This window comes from Amblyomma americanum, chromosome 5 (assembly GCF_052857255.1).
Source record: "Amblyomma americanum isolate KBUSLIRL-KWMA chromosome 5, ASM5285725v1, whole genome shotgun sequence".
In the NCBI taxonomy this organism is placed as follows: domain Eukaryota; kingdom Metazoa; phylum Arthropoda; class Arachnida; order Ixodida; family Ixodidae; genus Amblyomma; species Amblyomma americanum.
Genome location: NC_135501.1, coordinates 72,032,619 through 72,058,570, shown reverse-complemented (window position 1 = coordinate 72,058,570; position 25,952 = coordinate 72,032,619). Strand labels below are relative to the sequence as shown.

Below are 25,952 nucleotides of genomic sequence, written 5' to 3'. Positions count from 1 at the left end.
AAGTATCAATGTTTGCGAGCGTCCGTAAGTGCTGTTATCTTCATATATTTTTCTGATTCATCCCGTCTAATGAACACGCTATGATTTGTAAGCGCCATATTTCTAGAATCCTTTAACTCACACGCGGCCACGACGTACTGCGAAAAGCACTTAAGATTGTGTCTTACGCGGAAGCGCTTCACGGCGATTTTAGTGCCTCATGTTCTTTCGATGCTCCGTTTCGAGCATGCACAAGAATTTGAAAGGTATATACTGTGCTCTATTATAAGTTTCACCTAACCGCGAACACCAAGCATAATATGGCTTTGGGGCGTGGAGGGTCGTACAAAAGAATATCGCGTTAAATCATCCACCTAGTAAATGAATGTATCGGATACGTTCTATTATTGCAAAGAAAGTTATCATCACTCTAATTACTTCACATCGTACTGACATAGTAACTTCTAAAAATCCTGATTATACGATACGCTGCTGAAGCAGAAGCTCCACTTGTAAAGTTCTTTGCTGTCAAGTTGACTTTTTTAGGCTGTGCACCTAGTTTACCGGCGGCCACTCTGCGCTTCCTCTGAAAAAGGCTCCACGAGTCATTTAATATATTTTTGAGGAATAACTGCAGCTTTAGTTAGTGTGACGCGCAAAAAACAAAACCATGTCTTAGCGAGTACATGACTACTGCGTTCTGCTGTAAGTTGTTAACCTGAGACTATACAGGCTAGCTCGAAAGCCCCATATATAAAATTATTGCTCCGCCCTTGTTGGTAATGCTAACAAAATACTGCGATACATTAGGCGAATGCATAAGGGCGGATCCCCTCCGGCAAAGTTATGTACCTATAAGGTTTTGGTCGGTCTATAATAGAATACGCTTGTGAAGCATGGCATCCGCGTAAGAAAACTAACTCTGAAGGCTGAAGAAATTCAGCGGCGAGCTTTGTGTTTCGTGTAATTATGCTACCGCAGGCAAGAATCTCTTTCCCCACTTTACGCCCGAGCTGATTTGTCTCTCATGGAGCTTAAAATAGAACAGAAGCGCCTGCACCAATTCAATGTCATAATAAAGGGCTTGGGATACGTCGACAAACGACCTTATATACTGGATGATCCGACTTGAATAACTCATCATAAGCATAGCAGACATATGATAGAAATGAAATTTTCGAACGACAGCTTCAGACATTCTTTCTTTCTATCTCATGCACGACACTTGAATTGACTTCCAGAAAATGTTGTTACATCCCCAAATCGCGAACAATTTCAATCTCACCTTGAAGAAGTGCGTAAAAGTACGAGCAAATGGTGTTATTGTTTTTGGTATTGTGTAATTCCTACCATCAATATAAATTGTGTGTCCGCTTGCGTACTGATTGCGTTTTGCTCAAACCAGCACACCTATGTCAGATGTATAGCTTTCCGTGCATTTTGCATGTAGTTATTTGTTTTAATGCTCACCTCTATCTCGGTCCGAGTTAGGACCGATAGTATATGCAAATAAAGAAATAAAAATAATATATATTAATGGATAAATAATCCCTCGATCGCATGCCATTAAAGTTCGCCAAGAACTAAACGGGTGTTTCGTGTGTCATATTTAGAAGGAGCAAAATTATGGCTACGGGAACTCCGAAGTGATCCCTCGGCTTGCCAGTGACTTAATGATGCCAGAGGTTTCGGTGAGTCAGTATAGGTTTTCAGGAAAAACTGCCGCTTTAGTTCGCGTGACGCGCAAAAAGAAAACCATGTCTTGGCCAGTACATAACTTGTATGTTCTGCTGAAAATTGTTAACTTGAGACTATGGTCGCCAGCACGAAAGCCGTACAATTTTTAACATTTTTTTCTGCCCTTGATATGTTTAAGCGTCCGAACCGTTATTTAGTTTGGTTGCAGCCCTCGTGCACCGGCCACGCGGTAATAATTCGCAATTTCTGCGTCTTTTCTCTTTCATGCATAGTAAATCACAACGTGACGAGTTCACACTTCCGCAGATTTCGCAGATGAAAATGAACAGATGGGTATTTGATTAATATGTCTGTAATAATGACGCCCTGTTATTTATTATGAATAAATTTTTTGTTAATTCTGAAACTATTTTTTAACTGGATTGTTCGTGCGAAGATTATAATCCCACCCACGTCCTTGGGCTCTTCTATAAGTTCGTGCCTCCGAAAATAACCCCATACGCACCAGTCTTCGAGAAGGCGTATTCAGCGGCTGCTTTTATTGACTGTGGCCAGACCTCTACATCTTCAGTGGTCGTAGCTGCCGTCCCCAAGATGAACAAATGGTCTTGAAGGTTTTCGCCAACCGGAAGGTCTGCCACGACCGGGATCTGCGCGCATTTTCATGGTATCATGAAGCTAAGAGTTCTGTCAAGTTATAGGCACACATATATAGTCGAAATCAGGAGAAAGAAATGGGCTTATGCAGGGCATGTAATGCGAAGGCAAGATAACCGCTGGTCCTTAATGGCAACGAACTAGATTCCAAGAAAAGGCAAGCGTAACAGGGGGCTGCAGAAAATTAGGTGGGCCGATGAGATTAAGAAGTTTGGGTATATGGTGTCTGCAGGTGGCAACGGAGAGGGTTAATAGAGAGATTTGGGAGAGGCCTTTGTCCTGCAGTGGGCGCAGCGAGGCTGATGATGGTGGTGACATAAAGTTATGGGTATATTCGATTTTTTAAATTTCTACGCTTCAAGTTGGAAATAGAGCTTCCCAGTTTTAATTCTCGGATCTTTAATTATCATTTTAACACAATCCTTCATCTTTGCCAAGCATTTCACTAACCGCTCCCGAAGCCTCAAAGGGCCCCCTGGAGAAAATTGCTCTCAGCAACACGCAGAAATGGACGGACTGTTTCGTAAACCTTATTTTCTGTATTTCAGCGTTCTGTATTATCTGACAGAAGTGCTTCGCACATAGCAGAAAGTGAAAGTAAGCAAACGCCAGATCAGGGCTCCATGGCAGGTGCTGAATATTTCTCGCACAATTTTGTCAATCTCTTCCATTGTTGAGCATGGAATGCGGGGGCGGGCATTGGCTTTCGCAAATTCAGCGTTGTTCTAAGCTACTCATTATGCACTGCAGAAGGAGCATGTAAAATGCTTTGTCTTTCCAAGCAACGCTCACTGTTTCCTGGTTAAATGAAGTGCACGAAAATTGCAACACCTGAATTCTAGGAGATTGTTCCAGTAATCAGTGCAGCTTATGATGCACTATTCTGTCTTGCTTCGTTTCGTGACAGTGGCTAAAGGATAACATTATAGGATTTACATTTTCTGTTCGGGCATCCGTTGATTTTAAAATGCTTGTAGATAGAGTTAACCATCTTTAAGTTTGCTTTGATTTCATGATAGATAAAACGCCTTTTTCATTTCTTTATGTTCAATGACGTTATTCGGTGACGCTTCTCGCCTTAGCTTTAGCTCTTCAACAACACGCGGTGAACACAATGTGAAAAATGATCTGGCCAAGCTATGGTTTTCATCATCTTGTGTTTCTTGTGCCCGATTTAAAATATTCTCGTCTATTTGAGGTAACATAAAGCATCCCGTCTACGCAAAGTACAGGCAGCCAGTTTGCTCACTTTAAATGCGCCTATCCGTGGGCAACCCCTCAATTGCTAAAGTTCAGTCTTTGAATGAGGCTTTACGAAAGGCCGAACTCTGGTATTATCCGGCGGTTATTTTAAAATCCACTTTTGCGCAAAATCATGCAAAAAATGTTTCTCTTCCTCTCCTCTCCTCCAAACAAAGTGCCTCTAGAAGTCACCAACTTCTTCCCAGCATAGGTTGTAATAGCCATGTGTGTGAAATTATGAGAACAAATAAGAACGCTGTCCGGTAAACAAGAATATTACACTGGTTCTGAGAGGAAAAGCATGAATCTCTATGCAAAATTGCCCGCGCCACACTGAGACAAATAAACGCGAACCTCTAGTATAGCCACTAAAAGAACGTTGCTCACTTGAATACGACAAATATGACAGATTTATCTGGAAATTCTCAGTCTGCTAAGTCAATGGCTTGACATAGGTTGACCTCACCTACATCGGTGTTAATAGTCATCCTATTCGTTCAACAGTAGTAAGAGTGAAGTGGGAAAACATCAGCAATCAGCATAGCTGCCTCCACAGCGAACATAATATGTCAGCGCACAATTCAGAAAAATTTTTCGATTTTAATTTATTTGTGCCGAGGTACGCGGGCGTTAGATTCTGCGTCGCCGGCGAGCGTAGCTTCCGGCCAGTGCAACGGGTCGAACGGAAGAATCGATCCGAAAACAAGAGCTATTGGCGAAATTCTCCACTGGCGAAGATGGGGAGGCGGCCGCAGCGACGTCCCCAAGAAATTGGCGAGTGCCGAGAGATAGAGAGAAGAGCGGAAAGCAAGCACGCGTAAGCGGTTCACGTTAGGGCGCCTGTGCCACCGCCTTTTTCAACGTGGCAAGCCTAGTCACCACTACTGAGTGCTTTAAAATCTCGGGGCAACGCCCTCTTTCGTAACAGACTACGTTACGCCTAGGGGATGCGATGGGTATGCGCGTGCTGCAATGAACTAACAAACTAATACAACAAATGAAAATGCATTGAAAACTTAAGCGAGTAATGGAGCCAGGAAAAATTGCAGAAAAAAATTCAGCTGTGTCTTAAGAATATGACGTGCCAGCGTTTATGGTTGTTTTCACTTTTTCCTTAATTAGTATCTCTATATATCTACAAACTCACTTCCGTACATCGGTAGGCATGGTAGACCACGTGATACACTACAAGACAAAAAAGGTCACAGTTTTAGCCATATTGAACCAGCGAGCCTCAAAGGCCTAGGGGTGGCGTGTCTGACTGAGAGCTCAGGAGGAGTGAATTCCTATCACCGCTAATTTCCTCAATTTTTATTCCGGCGTAATCAATTTACTTTGCATCATTATATGTCGTATTACATTTTCATCCTACGTGCCCATTGTCGCAATTTAAGCTGACTTGTAATCATTTTCATTTCACAGCTCAGCGTGTGCCGTCGCAACCCTCTCGACCAATCCAGAATTATTGTGACAACGCGTTCGGCTTTTCCTCCCAGCGTGTGCTCTAACGCATTCGCGTCATGAACAGCTCAATGTAAATGTAGCGTATGTAAAGCAGTAAATGGTTACTGTGCCTTAGAAGCAATGGGCAGTAGAGAGAAATAATTCCGCCTTATTTCAGGCCATTGGATGCTGCCAGACTGAAAGGCATCATTCAGTAAGCGTATTTTGTTGAAGCAGTTCAGAGCATCCGACAAATGAGCGTCTGTTATATTTTGTTTTAAAAAGACGCAATTTATTAAACGTAACCATTTTCAACGCGGGTAGTCTAGGTATTTCTTAACAAAGTTAATGGCACCCATTCACACAGAAAGTGACTCAATAATGAACATCTAAGCGCGTGATCCAGCTGCCCACTTTGAGACAGGGAGCAGTTTTTAGTGTGCTAGATCGCATCACAATCTTCAAGTTTTGGAGCCATTCCAGTAAACGTCTAAGGCATGAAATAGTAGGTATTTTTCTTTTCAAAACGAAGAATACCATGGTTAGCTCCTGGAACGGCCTGCAGAGTTGCGACTTACGCCTAACTTATCCAGGTCCGCCCTGGGGCCAATTCCAGACAGCAGAAGAAGCTGGACGCTTCCGATGGCGCCTGCTGAAAGGATTACCTCACGGCTTGCCCGGACAGTTCTCTCCTTGCCGTCTTTCACAAACTTGACGCCCACAGCGCGCTTGTTTTTGAACACAACCTGCCAGGAGAGGCGACGATCAGGTTTTAGCCTGCGTCAAAAATTTATATTGATATAGTACTAATTTCTGCAATTTGTAGCTGACGACAAAAGCTTAGCCAAGTGTCAAGTGAATTTTATGAAACAACGCAATGAGAGTAGGCAGAGACGAGCTGATCAGACGAGTGATTCAGTGATGTCGATGTCATCCTGACTTCCGCTGTTGTGTTAGACGGTTGGCAACAGTGCAAGGGCAGGCAGACAATGGAATAAAGTGGAGATTTCGCTCGGCTTACGTTCTTGCTATGTGTTAAGCATTTACAATGAACCTTGATAAAATTTCTACCACCTGCGGTTTGCTAGCTATGATTATTGGCAGATCTTATTTATGGCAGAGAAACATTGCTCTAGGAACCGGAAATTACGTGCGAAGTAGAAGCACGCACTCTGAAACAGGACAAAGCCACATTAGTGACAGGCCTGTAAGTTCACTGGCCAATGTTATCGACGAACCCACCAAGAAAATTGGCTTCATAAGCGCAGCTAAGACTCCATTTTTCTCTTGGTTTGCGTGTTTTGGAAGCACCGGTTTGCAAGCAACTCAAGTAAACTTATGATTCGTTTCCTGGGCGTAATGGCATCTAACGTAGAAAGTTTCATTCGCTGGCGTTGAGTGGAATATATCTTAATACGACTTAAAATGTTCTGCGAACAGTCAGTCGGCATTTCAACCCAAATCAAGGAGCGTCAAATTGAATTCGCTGTAATTATTATGACGTCACTGAACTCAGCACTTGCTCATATTAACAACCTGTGCTGGCCGGCGATGCCAAGGCCATCAGAATTGGGTAGCACACGATTGCTGGTCGACTACGACATCAAGATGCACTCCAGAGCTGGCGCGGAAGGAGACCGAAAGTGCCGGTACAAAATCGTTTTTAAATATTTATTCAAGCTGCGCACTGATGTCTGGAGCTAATTTGCATGATTACTACGCTGATAGGCCTCTTTCCAAGCTGGAAACGGGCTCCATAACAGATTGTGTCTGTACTCCTTTAACACTTACCAGAATCGACACACGAAACTTTAGCAGAGTGATAAACATTGCAAACCTCGCTCACCTCTTGCAACAAATGCTCCATTATAGTGATGAGCCAACTTAGTATTGCCCCCTACACTTCCTGGGATGCTCACCTGAGTCGCTGTGCTGAGGAGGGAAATGTGGAGATTCTTACGTCGCTTCTTGTAGACGGGTTTGATGAAGCTTTTGGCAGCACTGAAGCGCCGCCCATTAAAAACATTGGCCTGCATTGCGGAGAACCCTGCACAATGTATTCCAGCTCGTTCATTGTCATATTTATTAGATCCGGAGCTAAAAAGCAACCGGAATTTGTAGTAGAGGCCTGAGCCATGATGCATAGGTGAAAAATTTCTTTCATTCAATCATACGCTCTTATTTTTTTATTTCAAGTTGGAGGGTTTTCAGCTCTTAAGCTGCTCCAACACCGACCTGAGACTCTCAAGTCAGTTTTGTAAGCGCGGCTTCAGTACCTGGGGACCAAGGGGAGCTTGTCACGCTATGCAGGTATCGACCACTCGGTGCTCAGAATACTAAGCTGCGGTGAAATTAACTCCCCGTTGTAAGACGGTCATCATTGAGGGGATTGAAAGTTGTTCTAGAATGAGTAAGTCTAGAGAGCTTGACCGGCCATGTACCTGTTTCGCGCAGACATATGTGATGGGCTGCCAGGATTCATTGCGCCTGCTACGAAGAACGATTGGTATGTGAGTAGGGGCTCTATTAGGCGCATTCAGGCTTAACTTCTATGGCGAATGTGTCTTTAGACCACATATCTGTCTTCGGCGTCCATGTGCTTATGTGCTCTTATTACAGACAATGATAAACGGCTTTATTCCTTCGGCCGTGCTGTCGAAAGGAATCTCCGGCATTACGAATTTGAGAAAATATTACAGATATTCGAATAAAATTTCAAGCATAACCGTGTTCAGCAATGCAGCTTCTTGTCAAAATGTTGTACTCGTGATCCGCCCTCATTAATGTGTCCTCAGCACGTAACCAAAACGTCATCCAAAAACGTTGGTAGTGAAACACGGCACAAAATTCTGCCTTTTCACGCCATGAATTCAAAATAAATTGGCTATAATAAAGATGAAAAAAAGCCCTATGCGAGTGTGCATATGCCCCCTTAATGCTGATTGCATAACCGTTCTGCTTACAAGCGGGACTATTTTTATATTACTTTCGCAATGTAAATTTCAATTTCAATTTACTTTCCTATGTACATGTGGTAAATGATCGGGGGAAAAAAGACAACAATTGTGGCTTGACATGTCCCTCAGCCTCTACATTGCAGGGCAGCAGGCAAGGTGCAAGTAACATATCCAAGCAATATCGTGGAATGCATACAAACAATGGTTGTCAAAATTGACTGGCAAATCAAAAAATCCAAAGTCAAGGACATAAAGGAAAGGAGGAGAAGATCATCTCATACGAAAAAACAGGCCTGTGGTTATTGAAATCGCGTGAACATTTAATATAAAAAAGAAAATCAACGAAGCAATAAAAGGATGGTGAAATCTTAATATGTAGCACATACATCATGCATATCTCTGCGCCATGCACGTGATATGACGACTTGTGCAGCAAGAAACTTATTTAGAAGACGAGGCAATGTGTTTGCTAGTCTATGTGTGCCGTACATTGTGGGGCACGTTGGAATGTGTCACATTTCGCTTTATCTGTTGGGGTAAATTTGTGCATTTAGCGAAAGATGGGCTTTGTAACGCATGTAATTCACATTTTGTTTATTTTCTCCTTATATCTTTGAGCCAGCCTTTGAGTCAGATACGTGCACAGCATTGTATTGGCGGAGTAAATCGCATGTGCTTAGATCAAAACTGACGTTTGGTATTGCATGCAGAGCCTTTCTCTGCAATACACACACACACACACACACACACACACACACACACACACACACACACACACACACACACACACACACACACACACACACACACACACAATATATATATATATATATATATATATATATATATATATATATATATATATATATATATATATATATATATATATATATATATATATATATATATATCTTACGTGGGACATAAAGAGCGAGGTGTACAGGAGAGTAACTTTGCATGGGAGTAAGTGGCGATGCGCCGCCGCAGTGGCTGAATGGTTATGACGCTCGGCTGCCGGCCCGAAAGACGCGGGCTCGACCCCGGCCGCGCCAGTCGAATTTTGATGGAGGCGAAATTCTAGAGGCCCGTGTACTGTGCGATGTCAGTGCACGTTAAAGAACCCCAGGTGGTTGAAATTCCCGGAGCCCTTCACTACGGCGTCTCTCCTAGCCTGAGTCGCTTTGGGACGTTAAATCAACATAAACTAAACAAGTAAGTGGCGATGCCGGTGAATGATACCCGTGACACGCGAAAGCTTACTGATGACGGCGTTAACGTGATTGTCCGAGCTTAACTGACTGTTAAAATTTATTCCTTATAACTTTATATTTGCACAACCACTTTCGTTTCCAAACCTAGCTTCAGATCGCATGGTGCCATAATATTTCATTCCTTGGTTTGAGGATAATTGTCTTAGCTTTAATTACATTAATTTTAGCTTATTATTAGGGACCATTGATGGAGCTTAGTGTCTTATTTGCATCGTTTATCGCATGTTCACAAGGGCTTGATGAGAACAACAGTGAGACGTCATTTGCATAGATTACACACTTCACATGCGCGCATTCATTAACAATATCATCAAAGAATAAATTAAAACGTAGAGGTCCAAGGAATACTGAGCCGGAGTTCCCGGGTTCGAACCCTACCGCGGCGGCTGCGTTTTTATGGAGGAAAAACGCTAAGGCGCCCGTGTTCTGTGCGATGTCAGTGCACATTAAAGATCCCCAGGTGGTCGAAATTATTCCGGAGCCCTCCACTACGGCACCCCTCTCTTCCTTTCTTCTTTCACTCTCTCCCTTATCTCTTCCCATACGGCGCGGTCCAGGTGTCCAACGATATATGAAACAGATACTGCGCCATTTCCTTTCCCCAAAAACCAATTATTATTAGAGGTCCAAGGACACTCCCCTGATGCACTCAATCAGTTACTTTTTTACCTGAAGATCGAAAGCTATTAATACTAACAAACTGAAGGCGATGCGCAAGATATGACGATAGAAGCGCATGAACATGACCCCTGAAGCCGTAGTTTAACAGTGTTGCCTGAAGCATATGATCACTAATGTACTCGAAGGTCTGCGGCAAATCTATAAAAACACCAAGAGCACGTTTCTTTTCATCGAAACACTGTATGATAAACTATTTTTTTGCTTAGTAATGCTCTCTCCATTGATTTATGTTTAATAAAACCAAACTGCGAATCTGTTATTTGGTGTGTCTCACAAAAGCACGATATTCGTATGTGAATAATTTTTTAAAGTCTTTAGACAAGATTGGCAGAACCGAAGGTGTCCTATAATTTGTGATACAAAGCTTATAGCCTTTCTTATGCAAAGCTGTAACTTTTTGCAATTTGCATTCGCAGTGGGACCACTCTATATTCAAAACATCAATTAAATATGCGTGCTTAAATTAGGGCTATAACCTCTAAAGAATGCTTCACAGGCCGTATCTGCAAATCATCCGCATCTCGGCATCTGCTGCTCTTTGTATTTATAAATGCCATGAATACTTAAGAATATGTAGTTGGATTCAGATACATGCAATCGCTATGTTACCTCAAGCGACCATAGTATATGTTTAAAGAACTTTGATATTTTCGGGTCAAGAAATGTTGATTAAACGCCTGCGCTAAATCTTACTCACTTATACTCCACCCCTCAATAACCACTTCTTGAGTAGGGCTCTTCTGCGGCGTACGGAAAACAATGTTAAGAATAGCGCAACAGAAAAGTGTCAAAACATTCATAGTTCCGTGTAGAAGAGAAATTTATCTGCCGATTATAATAGCTAGCCACTGCGTAAAGGATCTCTCGCATATTAAGCATTGGGTTCTCGAGCTTTTCATTGTTTGTACAAAGGTACAATACTGAGAAATAAAATTCTCTTGCAATCAAGAAACTACTAGTTGCAAGCAGTTTGTGTCATTTATTTCTCTAAAAGATATAGTTTACCCCTCTTTGAATTGGACATAGCCCCTTAGTCTTTCATAAGGCATTTTTTACTTAAAGTAAACCGCAATTAGGAACAACAGTATTGCAAAATACCAAGCACCTGCCCGTGCTCGAATAAGCGGCCACCGCCTTTGTCTTGAGAATTCGAATTTTCCTAGAAAACCCAGCAATCGCACATGCGATTATGTCCCGTGTACAGCAGCATCAGAAGGTATGATACAAAAATCCTTCAAGGGCTACGGCATTACCACTTGCCTGGGTGGAAGCGAGGACTGAGCGCTGCACCGACGCCTAGCGGGGCTAAGATCGCCATCGCTGCTCGAGGAGGATTGTGCCATCCGTGCGCTTCGCCTATAGCGACGAATTGTTGGACCTCATGTTTTGTTCCGAGTCGGAAGATTGTTTGACGGACTCAGAGAGGAAGATTGACTGTGCTTTTCTCATCCGGTTCTTTTCCATATGATCTAATACCCCTGTCACACGGGTACTTTCGATCCTCATTGAGTCAATGCTCATCGAACTCAATGCAGATCGACGGTTGTCACACGGCCACTTTCAAGCGCAATCGATCTCGATCCTGCTTGACTCGATGCCGATTCCTCAAGAGTGCTTGAAGTTCCAAGCACAATCGAGAACTCTCGCTCTCATGAAGGTACAAAAATAAACACAAGTTAACAAAACCAAACCACAATTGTTATTGTTGTGATTGATTAAAATGTAATACAGAACATTTTTCAGGTACTATGCCTGCTTATATGCAAACATTTGAAAATAATCTCTACACCACGCTCCAAGCTTCGCCGTCAGTGTAAACAAAGATGGCGTCCTCCTGCTCGTCGGCGCGGAAACTGTGGAGCGAGCGCGAGACAGCCGCTCTCATCGACTGCTGGCAGGACCACCTAAATAATTAGCGGCACCAGAAGAGAAACGCCGCAGTCTATGCAGAAATCGCGGAGGCGTTGCGGGCCCTTGGGTTGCATCACACAGCAGCAGAGGTGCGCCACAAAATCCAAAAACCTGGCGCAGATACGCAATGTACCGATTTGGCTACGGATTTGGCTGCCGCTGCCCCCGACTGCACAGTGTTGCCGGACATCGCCATGTTATGGCTGTCGGCGGAACATTTGGCGCCACCTAACACACATGACGGAAGCTTCTCAATGAGCATTGAAAATGCCCGTGTAGCACCGGATGTTTCGAGCGTGCTCGAAAATCTCGATGCAGATCGAGCTCAATGAGGATCGAAAGTGCCCGTGTGACAGGGGTATACTATACTTTTCAAAATTTTCCTCTCCCATTTGCTGCGTTTCATCATCATCATCATCAACATCCTGACTATACCCAATGCAAGGCAAGGACCTCTCCCATGTCTCTTCACTTAACCCGATTCTTTGCAAGCTGCGTCCACCCTATCCCTGTTAACTTCTTTATCTCATCCGCCCACATAACCTTCGGCTGCCCCCTGCTACGCTTACCTTCTCTTGGAATCCACTCCGTTACCCTTAAGGACCGGCGGTTATCTTGCCTTCGCATTATATGCCCTGCCCAAGCCCATTTCTTTCTCTTGATTTGGACTACCATGTCATTAACCAGTGTTTGTTCCCTCAACCACTCTGCCGTCTTCCTGTCTATTAAAGTCGCACCTATCTTTTTTCTTTCCAGGCCTGGCTGCGTTGTCCTTAATTTAAGCTGAACCCTTTTCGTTGCCCTCCATGTGCCTGCGCCTTAGGTGAGTACCGATAAGATACAGCTAGTTGCACAGTTTTCTCTTGAGGGATATTGCTAAACTGCCATTCACGATCTGAGAGAACCTGCCATATGCGCACCACCCCATTCTTATCCTTCTAGTTATTTCCCTGCCACAATCCGGATCAGGTGTCACTACTTGCCCTAAGTAGACGTATTCGTTTACAACTTCGAGCACCTCGCTATCAATTGTGAACTGCTGTTTCCTTGATAGACTGTTGAACATTGTTTTGGTTTTCAGCATGTTACGTAATTTTTATAACCACTGTATCAGACTCCATCCCCCACCCCCCCAGGCCCGGTGGCCGCCATCTTAAATTTAGTGATCGGTCATTGGACAAAGTAAGGGCCTCTCTGCCTTGTGCCCGTTCCGAATTTTCACGCCTGGACCTGTTAAGCGCCCATCCCTCAGTACTTATGATTTTTTTTTTCAAATTTAGATGGGTGCTTCCACGCTATATTACGGCATGCATGGTCGAAAAATTGTTCAAGGAACACTGAAATAGGAATGCTGCTTGCAGTTAGGTCCCATGGGTGGTTTTGTAGGCGAATGGCATCCCTGTTATCCAAAGCAGAGAAGAGTAGCTTGACTTTGTTCTAGCAGTTAGATTCCAAATACCATATCCCCGTTGATGCATATCTAAAAGAGAAACTCACTGGACAGTTGCAGCTTTCAAATTTAAGATCAAGGACAGCTACTTACTGTAGTGAATATATTACTGGCTATTTTTTATTCTTTGTATTCCTCGTTGCGCCAATTCAGGGGACGCCAACGTGGGCGTGTCTCTCAGAATAGTACGTTACTGTCGCGCCTTGTACGAGCGGCATATATTTCGTAACATCACTACACGCTGATCCGTCAGCGTGAACGATTTTGCGCCGATACCAACGTCACATTACCGGTATACGTGCTGTTAAAAGCTGCCGCTGGACTTGCTTCGTTTTCAATCAGTACATCATGCCTTAGACTAAAATAGCAGTTAAATGCAGTATTTTCAGTACTATACGGTATTTTTCAGCATTATGACGCTACATGAAATGCCTGTTCGTACTGCAGATAACAATAGCAACAAAGTGTTGTCATAAGGGAAAACGACCTTCCGGATAGCAAAGACCTGGGATGGCAAAGATATAGGGAGATGGGTGATAAAGTGGGATAGCACGAAAAAAGTTATGGTAATGCACCCCCACCGAGACAAAAATACGCTGAAAAGAAGCGATTTCGAAGTATACTGATCAGCCAGCAAAATGCATCTTGAAAATTGAAAGACTTCGTCAATACGCCGCACCCTTGTAATGAGATTAAATTTTTTCCGAACCCAGCTCTGACGACTGTTAATCTTATTTCTTCCAGCTCTATACTATGTTTCAGCGCAGCAGGCAACTAGTTTCTAGACACAGCTCTTATTATTACAAGAAAAAAAAAATTGTTTTCCGGCCAATTTTTGCAACTGTTGGTGAATGTGAGCAAGGAAATGTTAAATGTTCCCTAGTAAGACGGGTACCTAAATTTCAGAATTACGTTTTAAACTATGGCATTAAGACTCTTTGTGGAAATAGCACAATGGTATAGGTACATTAGGGATATCTGTAGCAGTTTTTAATATTATGAAAGCACTCTTACCTCCGGTGCTGTAGCTCATTTGTACCTGTCTAGTTCGTGCGGAATTAAAAAATCGCGCGTCTGCGGTGCGCCCACACCGACGCCTGCCAAACAATGTTAGTTCTTAGCTTGCATTGCAAATGACTTTTGCTGTCCTGTCTGAGCTGGAGTGCTCTCCGCTGCTCACTGTTCAATACAAGCAGGAAACAATATGGCCACATGACACGTGCGTGATAAAGAAGCACACCCGCGCGATTATTGAATGAAACGCAGAGATGGCCGAAATTTCGCCATTCTCAACGCCGGCAGTAATCGCAAATAAAGCTTATAGAAATTGATATTTCTACAAATAATATTCAGCTAAAAATCTGTAATTGCGGAACGAGCCTAAGTTTAACACTTCAAATTGCCTATTTCAACTCAGCTCACAAGCACATAGTTAATATGATATCTCCAAACTGTGATGCTGTGGGCCATGAAGTGAATTATTTTACCCCAAAAAGCATATTTTAAATTTTTTTGGAGGACTCCGATAAAAGAACACCCGCCGGAGAATGATGAATTATTACAAGGAAGCCCGAATGTCTCCAAGCCCGCAAAAGGGAAATGATCCGCTCTAGTGTTTACCAGGCTATAAAAGCCTGCAATTTCGAAGCTCACCGCTCTGTTCGGGGCCATTGTAATCGATGACTTTAAACCCAAGCTCTTCGCCAGCCTTAAGGAATGCAGTGAGTAGTTTTGTCTTGGTGACAGCATGGGTGATGGGCACCTCTCCGCTAAGTCCACGGTAATCTGGAAATGGAATGTTAAGGCGAGAGAGGTTATGGTGAATATTACCCTCTGTCTTGAAAAAGCTACATTTTTATCTCGGGAGTGCTTTTAAGTTTTATAGTGGCGTGTCACCATTTTCTGATGCGAAAGCGTTAGCCTCATAAAAAATGCTGTCATGGAATATTTGCCTTAAGTATGACATCCCACATACCGTTCGGTATATGGTCGCTGCAAGAGACCGGCTGCATAATTTGTAACTACCAATGCCCTGTCATAATAACTAGTGGGTTAGTTGGCTAATTCTCATACACTAATTAAGTCAACAAGAACACCCTCTTTAGCGTGCGTCTAATTAACACAAACGCTCTGCAACCATTAACCTCTGTATGCATTAGATGAACCCTTTATTTTTAGTGAACGTGTAACCTGCACTGCTAAGGAGTCAACGCTATTGATCTTTTTTTATTTGATAGAATAACTCTTAAAGATTTAGCGCGAAATTTCCCGCTTTTTGTGACGAAATTGCTACAATTCTTGAAACACAAATATTGTGCGAAGAACTGTAGCGAGGACTGAAGATACAGTTTATTGGAACATAGATTCTTAGATCTGTTAGTGAGGTTGATACCATTCTCAAGAACATGGATACAAACATACAGAATAAACTCTGTTGGGTCCACTACGTTCCTTGATCTTGCAGTCGATGCAGACAAATTTTGGTATGCTTCCGTTCCCAGCTCAATAAAGCACCATGCCCAACCTTTTCTTCTTCTGGGCAAAAAATACCTGACCCGCCTGTCTCTGGGTTTTGCTCGTGTTGGCAAACGCCAGCTCAATCAATATCACAAACGATTAGAGGAAGCTGGTGATTTGAGGAAACCAATCCAGCGTAATTTGCTGTATCCTATGTATTCTGCCTTTATAAATATTGTTTACGCTATTTTCTTTAGCTTAAGAGCGCTAGCCGTTCATAGCGACCGGGTATTATCCCAATGTAGCTTTTGCAATGCTGCACACCATTGCGCCGTTGGGGCAGCAATTTTTGGTAATGGCTAAGTCCTACTAATGGTTAACATTTCCCTTGTTGAGGTGGAGTAATGATGAATATCAGTTGTGCTGAGAATACGACATCGATTGCGGTGGCGTCTAGATTAACCTCGGAGTGTGTGCACACAATGGTGCGGTAGTAACTTCTGCGACCCTCGCTCATAGAAGTTAAAACGTAATTTCTCGCCGAGAAGGTGTTACTGCTGCCTAGAAATTACCACGGATTCGAACGACATCTGCGTCTTAGATATGCGAGTCGTTGTTCTGCGTCTCTTCTATGCCTGTTAGGGATGCAAATATTCGCATTTTACTCACGGTTGTCCGCCTCCGGATCTTTGTAGCTCTCGAACTTCTTAAAGAACGGCAGAACGTCCTTGTAGGACCACCCACTGGCGCCGTGGTTTTTCTCCCACAGGTCAAAGTCCCTCCTATTGCCCCGCACGAAGAGCTGAAAGTTGGTGACACTCGACCCACCCAGAGCCTTGCCGCGAGCCCAGTTGCACCGCTGTGAAAAGATGCATCAGCAAATGTTTCATCTACAGTACCTTAAACCACCACTGATTATGCTACCTAGTGCAAATTTAAGTTTCCAGGGGCTTAGAGCCGTTTACCATTTAGAAAGAAAAAATCATCTTGCTTAAGGAGGATTGAACTCAACTTGCGTTCTAAAAAGTCTCCTTTTACCCTGGCACACAAACGTTCGCAGCAGACGGGAGGAGGAAATATTTATGACCCTAAACTAATAGCGGGCAACATCTTTCAATACTTGACCATTATTGAGGTGGAAATAACGTGACTAGTGCAAACGGGCTAGACATTGAAGCAGCGAGGGCTTACACTCTTTCCTTGAGCCTGGTTAGAATGGCAGGGCTACCTTGGTATGCGGAAAGCTGCCATTTACAGGGTGCGCGGTTGCACGCTGCTTGCTGGTCCCGTTAAACGTCGGGCTTTCCGGTCATTCTTGGCAGCTATTCCATTCTAGGAACTCAGCGATATTGCTTTTTGTGGCACGCAGTTTTCAAATCTCACAAGTAACTTGCCTTGATACCTGGAAAGCTGCATTCAGCACTGGTCTGCCAGTCCCCTTCAGCTTATCTTTCTTTTGAGAAAAAGTTGGACTGCAACTGAAGCGAATAGATATCATCCTTAGCTTTGTGGGTTTTCCTCCCCCTTCTTTAAAACAGCATCACTTATTCTTCTGTAAATTCCTTCCTTAAATCACTATAGCATGACATATTTTGAAGCCATTCTCGCAATACTATACACTTGCTGTTGAGTTATGAATAGGTGCAGATGTGTGGCACCGTTAAACGACACCGTATTGCTTATCTTGTGCAAAACACGCACGAAAACGTTTTGTTTAATCTTATCTTATACGCTATTCTCAGCTTAGCGCATCGTGGCATCTCTATGAAAACTACATTCATCGTGGTAGTTTGCGTCTCCATCATTTTTAGAAAGTGGGAAACTTTCGCGTACTGACGTTGTCCTTCATGCCGAGGCAGGATTCCTTCTGCGGCTCGGTTCGGTAGGCCCAGTCGTATTGTCCGTTGAAGTGCAGCAGTGCAAACAACGGCACATCTGTGGCCGCGTTCTCAACCCCACCCGCTTCGATTAGAAGAACCGTGCGGTGGGGATCGGCCGACAGTCGGTTAGCCAGCACGCATCCCGCCGTCCCGCCGCCAACTGCACTCACGCGTAAGAAATGAGTAAACCGTCAAAGCAAATTCAGTGCTTCTTAAATTGACTTTCAGGAGTCCCCATCAAATTACTGTTCTCTGTTAAACTTTTTCTAGCTCTACCAGGCTATATACAGTTTGTTCAGGAGAAAAATACGCGTTTATTATCGTTGAGCAATTTAAATTTCAAAAACTTTGCGCTGCTCAATTTATACGCTTGACGTATACCTCAATAAAGACTGGCTGCCAGGGTCTTGAAGGGAACGGCGGTTTAAGACATCATTTGGTAATGGAGGCCATTAAATTTGATGTGGACGAATGCAGCTTACTTGAAAAACCGGCAGTAAATGGCGGCACCCTTTCTTGTCTTCTTGCAGTTTTGTAAGTTATAGAAACTCCATTTTCGATTAAATTGGTTTTTGTATCGTTGGAGAGCCGAAGTCTATCGACAGAGTCCAAAATTGGTTTATCCTCACGGTCTGTTAACACCGGAATCGGGCGAAGGTCATCTTTCCAAACTATTAGAAATGTTGGCGCTTAATCTTTGAAATCTCAGTGCAAGTTTTGTGAATGAACACCACAGCACATAGCCAGAAAGCTTTGAACCATGCGTGCCAGGGTCGACAACTTTCCGCGTCAACAAATTTCGTTTTCCTGTAAGGAGTACGCCATTACTTTGGGCTGCTGTAGGTGGCATCTAGCTAAAGCACGGTGGGAAATAAGGCGCTCAGTGAACATGTGTGCTAAGGTACAGCCTAACAAACTATTGTTGTGCGCAAGTCATTTAATCTAAATACCCTCTCATGAACCATTCATTGAGATGCCAAAATAAAATATTGGTCTTGAAGTCATATTTTGAAGGCTTGTTTGAGTAGCCTCACATTCCTGCTTATTACAAACGTTTGCGAACCTAAATACGTATTAACTTACTTTTGCATTATTCAACCTCGGTGGAGCTCAAAACGAAAAGGTAAAGTTGTGTGCCGCCATACGCTCCAGAAATCAGTCCACGTAGATCCGATTTCAATCGAGGCTCAGCTGTTGTGATCGCTCTCCATTCTATTCGCCAAAAAGCGTAATCACGATACGGAGCTTATGTGTATCTGCTATACACTAAAGGGTCGACATTATATCGCCTCTGAGACTTAATTAAACTGGCCGAGCTTCAATTACAATATTTCTTTAAGTCGAGTGTCCTGTAACATCTTGACAGCAATTCTCGCCACTGCCTGCGGTCATTTCGTGAACCTCGGTGGTACGCGTTTTGAGGAATGTTGTCTAAAGGCACATTCTGTGTCCTCAGCTGACACAGCAATGTTTCGGTCTCTTGGAAAAAACATAAACACACTAAAAGCACATTATTCCCATTGATGCACATCAGTGACGTTGAACGGAGAATCTATTGCGGCCACCGAAATTTTTATAAGTGTGCAAGTGTGCGCAGAAGAGATGACAGCGTGCCACTCTGTGAAGTTCATTACGCAGAATTTCATACTTATATTCTCAAAAAATGGGTGCCTTTTATGAGATTTCTCAAACTCTAGGTGCCAATAATTACTTCCTTTTTCAAAATTAGAGGCTTTCTCAGATGCTTCAAAAAGAAATCATCACAAATGAAGGTTTTGGTTCTCATTGAAGAAGTTTCGGGTTACTGCTTGGAACATGGAAGGCACGACTCTTGCATCCTCTCTGGTTTGCAAGAAAACATGCTTGGTTTCACATAAAAGCGCCGTGGAATAGCTCGGCAGCATTCAAGTGTGATTTTGACATTGGTAATACGCAGTTAAGAAACATAACGAGTTTAAACTTTTGGCACTACGTGTTCAGTCCCTAACAGAAAGACGTAAGGAACGTAGCTCCAATGCTTGTCAAGTTATATTACTTTTGTTTGCATTTGTGTCCCTTTTGATGTTATTCACCAACAAAAGAAGTCATGTACACAAAAGTTACTCCTAAAGAAAGAGCACTTCCTTCAGTCTTCGGTTTTTAAATTTGGTACAGCCGCCTACAACAAATAAAATATGCTCTCAGATTCCTGCTCATAGCCCTAACTCTCGAGCAGAACTCAACAAAGATTCGAAAATACTGGTAGTCTGAGCGGATTGAGGTTGAGCCGACCTCCATCTGAACAGATAAATTACTATCGCTTCTTCAGGCATACTTAACAATCACTCTGTGTGTTCATGGATAGGCTAAGCTTTATCCGCCAAAGTAATTTCCGGACACTGTGGCCGGTAGTTCCAAATCTATGCGAAGAACATGACATTGTTTGAACAGCACGTATGAACTGCTCTAACTGAACTAACTGCTGCAAGATAACTGGAAGAAAAAACACAAGCATAGCCAGCCGATCGGTTTTTTCTTCTACCCTGAACTGTGATTTTTACTGGAGAACAGGTGACCGTCACACCTGAGACAATGCACGGGTCACTCCCCATGAGCGCGAAAAAAATCAGTTTCGTCGATCATTAGTGTCCTCCGCTTTAGATGAACAAAACGTGTTAAACGCAAGGGCAAAACATAGCAAAAACTTCTGCCATTACAGTTTTCCCAAGCAAACGTTCAAGCCTATACTCCTGCCTTAACCATCCAATTTTAATGCCAGCTACCACATAAAGTTCTTAGTTTAACAATTTTAAATTCTTTATAGATGGCTTGTTTACGGGTGGATACGAGGCTAAAATACAATTTCGCCAAAAACATTTTACGTTTTTGCAGTTTTCTATTCCTAATTTTTTCAACAATCTTCTCAACAAGCTTGGTTGTTATCTGCACTGTAGAAAAGAAGAACATCACTTATTTTATTAAGGCGGTGGTACATGTAAAGTGCCACGTTTGAAAGTTTGTTGTTCGGATTTTCTAGTAATGGTACACCTTCTGTCGAAAGTGCACCACATCAGCAAATAAATATTAAAAAAGAAAGATATATTTTTGGCCGTGGACTGTCGACTGCCTGACAAAACGAAAAAGAAGCTTGCACTGGCGGAAGCACTGCACGTGACCTACCAACGCGGTTTTTGCGCCACTCGAAATCTCCCTACGGCAGAGCTCGCTTGGCTGTGTTCGACGCCGGTTATTTGTTTATCTTTCCAATCAACCAAGCAACCCAGAAAAGCTTCCCACCAGCGCAGAAAAGAGAATTGGAAGGCTCCTAAAAAAGTTGAAAAACGGAGAAAAACTTGAAGCAATTGCCACATTGCAGCATCGTGTAGGAAGAGGAGGTACCAAGCTATGTATCAGGGGAATTCGATAAGTAATTTTTGGTGACCAAAATTAATTATGATGTTATGAAATCTTTCATCCTATTTTTAAATTTAGACATTTTGGGAAGAGAGAACATTTAGGAAAACTATAATTTCCAAACGGCTTCACGACAAGCTGCTTTCAACGGGGTTTGTCGACGGAAATTTTTCCAGGAACAGGATGAGGCACTTTTAAAATCACTCAAAGTTTTATAACACAAACAATTATTATTTATCTTACAGAAAATTTTTTCAGTGATGAGATTTCCCGTCTTCAAAAAACACGTGACTGAACTCATGCTAAACTCTAAACCACATAAAAGGTATCTGAAGAGAAACTTTTACTACTTGTTCTAGATTTTTGTAATTGTTTTCGAAACTCACGCACCTTATTGCTCTATACGACACCACAAGAGAGTTTTTATAAGTTCCATGGCGCTTAAATGTATTATAATGAGGTCCGTACTTGCGCGAAGAAGACAGGACACTCCGAACAAACACATACGAAATGTACACAGTTCAACTTCCAAATGGTTTATTTCATAGAAGCAGCTACATTTATACCATTTAGGGCAAACACAAAGATCAAAAGAGCAGATTCGTGCTTATTTATGTCAGCAATCCGCCGACAAATGTGCAGCCAGGTACCATGATATGAAAAAGAATACCAAACCCTCAGAACAACAAGCAAGAAGAATAGATGAGTCATTAGGCTAACAATGAACGTAAGTGACTAAAACGTATATGTCAATAAGTAAACAAAAGTCTACAAAAAGCTGGTATAAGCGTAAAATCTACTCGTCGTAGCAAAAGCAGTGTCACGGAAAGCAAATGTCAACACAAATCACAAAAGCAAAAAAGGTAACGAACAGCGTAAAAAAAGGGCGTAGCAAGTTAAAGATACCCTAAAGCGAGTTCTGTGCGAGCTGGGAAGCAGCCACAGGTCTTCCGAGGAATGGAAACATGAGAAAATTCACACGTGTCCATCTAAGAATGTTATCCATTTGTTCAGCAGTAAAACTGAAGCAGAGCTAATGCATTTGTGACCTGTGTTAGTATTACTAAAGGCCTCGATTATTTCACCCTGAAGTTTACTTTTTGCATGTGCTAGAATGGTACTTCTAAACAAAGGTGTGCATTTGACATCCACAATATGCTCTGGAAGCAAGGCCTCTTTCTTTGATTTTTTTTGTTGTGTTATGCCCACTAACTCTGTTGTTAACGCACTTTCCCGTTTGTCCGATGTATACACAGCCACAAGAGTAATGCTGACGTTGGTGGTGCATTCTAATATAGACTACAGAATATATTCTTTCGGCTATTTGTAATATAGTATGAGACGATGGGAAGCCATCCCGCAAAAGTTTACCAAAATTTGTTCAGCGGTTAAAAAATATTCCTCTTCAACCTAGCATCTCCCTTAACTACGATGGAAACGAGTGACGAGTGGCAATATGCGCAATTATTTGCTTTTTATTGTTATTGCGTTTCAAGCAGCGATCTCGTGAGCCTTTTTTTTCCTTCAAGTATTTCTGCTCTGCTATGAAAGTGTGTTCTGCTTTAATACACGAAAGATAAACTCTTGTAAATCATTGCATATATTGACCTTTTCCTGCAACATCCTCCTGCGAGGGTGTAGCTGAGTCTTGCAAGCCAAATAATTTAATCAAAAAACACAGAGAAAACAAAGAAATGGACTGTTCTACGACGTACCTATGACGTAGTCGTACGTACTCTTCAGCTTTTCCGTATCGTAACTCGAAAGAAGTGGGCTGAACTCGCGCTGAAAAAGAGAGATTACTGCTGCGAGCATGAACACCGGCCACTTGGGAATCAAGAATTGCATGTAGAGTAGCGGCGGCATCTCGCATCGACTAAGGTTGCCACAGGTATTAAGCTGTTGCCGAAGACCGCGAGTGCGCAAAATGCCGTCTGGCCACGAAAGTATCAAATGCAAATAAAAGCTCCGCATCCAATAGCATCCATGTGAGGTGGAAAAAGTGAGGACTAATATACCGACAAGTGGTGCTTACATCTCGCACAATTGCGCTCGCGGGAAACCCCAGAGAGTGAAAATGGCACCGACAAGCTCCCCAGCTGCGTCCGAGTCCATTCGAAGGCTTTCAAAGGAAACCGTGAGTAGCCCGGCTGGCAAAATATATAAATATAGATTGGCCTCCTTGTCTTTCTCTCATTGTCAGACCTGTGGGGTGAAAGAACCAACCACCCTTCAAACGCCAATATTTGTTTCACTATGGGTGGGAAGATATATTTCCAGCCTGCAGTATGTGTTTCTCTGCAAATGAAGAAACAAATTTCACGCCCCGCACGAAGAGTTTTATGGGCCCAGTAAATATATGCTCTAGTAAGGAACAACATCTATTGCGCTTGCTTCTTTATTTATTTTCCTAAAGCAAGATTTATGTCTTTCCCACATATACTTTGCTGATATATGCGGAACAACGCCCTTTGTGTTTCGGACTGACGTATTTCACACTGCGCTATAGCCACTCAGTGAAGCGCAATAAATATCGTCTAATGATGACAAACATAGCGCCACTAGCTGTTATTTACTTGATCCCTTGTTGAGATTGTATCCTTTCATAGACGCAATCTTTTCTTGAAGTATAGCTTTTGTTATAATAACCGTACTACTAGGAAATAAATTCAGGGATTTATAAGCTCGACATCACTCGAAGAGCTTAATGTGCGCTGAGATACCTTTGCTCAAGGCAACAAACAAAAAATCTGAGAAAGATTCTTCTATCCTTACCTTTGTAACGGTGCCGGTTTTACTCCCTTAGTACAATAGTGGATAACCACATAAATGAATGAAAACAGGTCGGCGCTTTATGTTTACAAATATTTAAAAAATACCATCATCATCATCATCATCATCATCAGCCTTACTACGCCCACTACAGGGTAAAGGCCTCTCCAATGTCTCTCCAATTAACCCTATCCTTTGCCAGCTGCACCCACCCTTTGCCTGCAAACTTCTTAATCTCATCCGCCCACCTAACCTTCAGCCGCCCCCCTGCTCCACTTACTTTCTCTTGGAATCCACTCCGTTACCCTTAAGGACCAGCGGTTATCTTGCCTTCGCATTACATGCCCTGCCCAAGCCCATTTCTTTCTCTTGATTTCTACTAGGATGTCATTAACCCGTGTTTGTTCCCTCACCCACTCTGCCCGCTTCCGATCTCTTGACGTTACACCTATCATTTTTCTTTCCATGCCTCGCTGCGTTGTCTTTAACTTAAGCTGAACTCTCCTCGTTAGCCTCCACGTTTCTGCCCCGTAGGTGAGTACCGGTAAGATTATGCTGTTGTACACTTTCCTCTGAGGGAAATTGGTAAACTGCCACACATGATCTGCGAGAGTTTGCCATATCCGCTCCACCCCATTCTTATCCTTCTAGTTATCTCCCCCTCATGATCCGGATCAGCTGTCACTACCTGCCCTAAGTAGACGTATTCGGTCACAATTTCTAGGCTCTCGCTGCCAATTGAGAACTGTTGTTCCCTTGCTAGGGTGTTGAACATTACCTTGGTTTTCAACATGTTAATTTTTAGACCCATCGATCTGCTCTGCCTTTCTAACTCACTGATCATGATTTGCAGTTCACCTCCTGAGTGACTCAGCAAGGCAATGTCATCAGCAAATCGCAGATTATTTAGGTATTCTCCATTTATTCTTATTCCCACTGTTCCCAATTCAGGCCTGTAAATACCTCCTGTAAACATGCGGTGAAGAGCATTGGCGAGATCGTGCCTCCTTGCCTGACGCCCTTCCTTATTGGAATTTTATTGCTGACTTTATGGAGGACTATAGTAGCTGTGCAGTTGCTATATATATCATCCTGTATTTTGACATAAGTCTTCTACCCCCTGATTACGCAATGCCTGTATGACTGCTGAGGTTTCCACTGAGTCGAATGCTTTCTCGTAATCAATGAAAGCTATATATAGAGGTTGGTTATATTCTGCGCATTTCTCTATCACCTGATTGATAGTGTGAATATGATCTATTGTGGAATATCCTTTACGAAAGCCTGCCTGATCATTTGGTTGATTAAAGTCTAACGTTGCCCTGACTCTATTAGCGATTACCTTAGTAAATACTTTGTTGGCAACGGATAGTAGGCTGATCGGCCTGTAATTTTTCAAGTCCTTGGCGTCTCCCTTCTTATGAATTAAGATAATGTTTGCATTCTTCCAAGCTTCTGGTACAGTCCAGGTCATAAGGCATTGCGTATACAGAGTGGCTAGTTTTTCTAGCACGATGTCCCCTCCATCCTTCAACAGATCTGCTGTTACCTGATCCTCCCCAGCTGCTTTTCCCCTTTTCATTGCTTCTAAGGCTTTCTTTACTTCATCTGCTGTCTTTCTCATTAACGCTCTGATTACATTGGCTACTGTACAGGTCTGTGTAGAACTCTTCGGCTACGTTAACTGTCTAATCCATATTGCTAATGACATTGCCCTGCTTGTCTCTTAATGCATACATCTGGTTTTTATCTTTGCCTAGTTTCCTCTTCACTGTTTTTAGGCTACCTCCATTCTTTATAGCATGCTCGATTCTCTCCATATTAAACCTCCTTATGTCGGCTACCTTGCGCTTATTTATTAACTTTGATAGCTCTGTTAGTTTTATTCTATCGGTAGGGTTAGATGCCCTCATGTTTTGGCGCTTCTTAATCAGATCTTTCGTCACCTGAGATAGCTTCCCGGTATCCTTTCGAACTGTCCTACCGCCTACTTCTACTGCGCACTCCGTAAGTATTGATGCCAGATTATCGTGCATTGAATGAACATCAAGATCATCTTCCTCAGTTAAAGCCGAATATCTGTTTTGCAGCGCTATCCTCAACTCCTGTGCTTTCCCTCTTACGGCTAACTCGTTAATGGTCTTCTTCACTAGCTTCTTCC

The 25,952-nt window shown here is 42.8% G+C and overlaps 1 protein-coding gene across 2 annotated transcripts in view; it reads right to left on the bottom strand.

The window, feature by feature from the left end:
• Window positions 1-22,969, bottom strand: part of LOC144134785 (glucose dehydrogenase [FAD, quinone]-like) — a 39,982-nt gene extending 17,013 nt beyond the window's left edge. For both annotated transcript variants that reach the window (XM_077667614.1, XM_077667615.1), the window contains exons 1-7: window positions 22,735-22,969; window positions 17,584-17,786; window positions 16,416-16,605; window positions 14,943-15,074; window positions 6,939-7,066; window positions 5,598-5,765; window positions 2,183-2,327 (exon numbers count right to left, since the gene is read on the bottom strand). In XM_077667614.1, coding sequence (XP_077523740.1) covers window positions 2,183-2,327; window positions 5,598-5,765; window positions 6,939-7,066; window positions 14,943-15,074; window positions 16,416-16,605; window positions 17,584-17,786; window positions 22,735-22,885 — 1,117 coding nt within the window. In that variant the 5' untranslated portion in view covers window positions 22,886-22,969. The remainder of the gene's footprint in view (window positions 1-2,182; window positions 2,328-5,597; window positions 5,766-6,938; window positions 7,067-14,942; window positions 15,075-16,415; window positions 16,606-17,583; window positions 17,787-22,734) is intronic.
• Window positions 22,970-25,952: the final 2,983 nt, after the last annotated feature.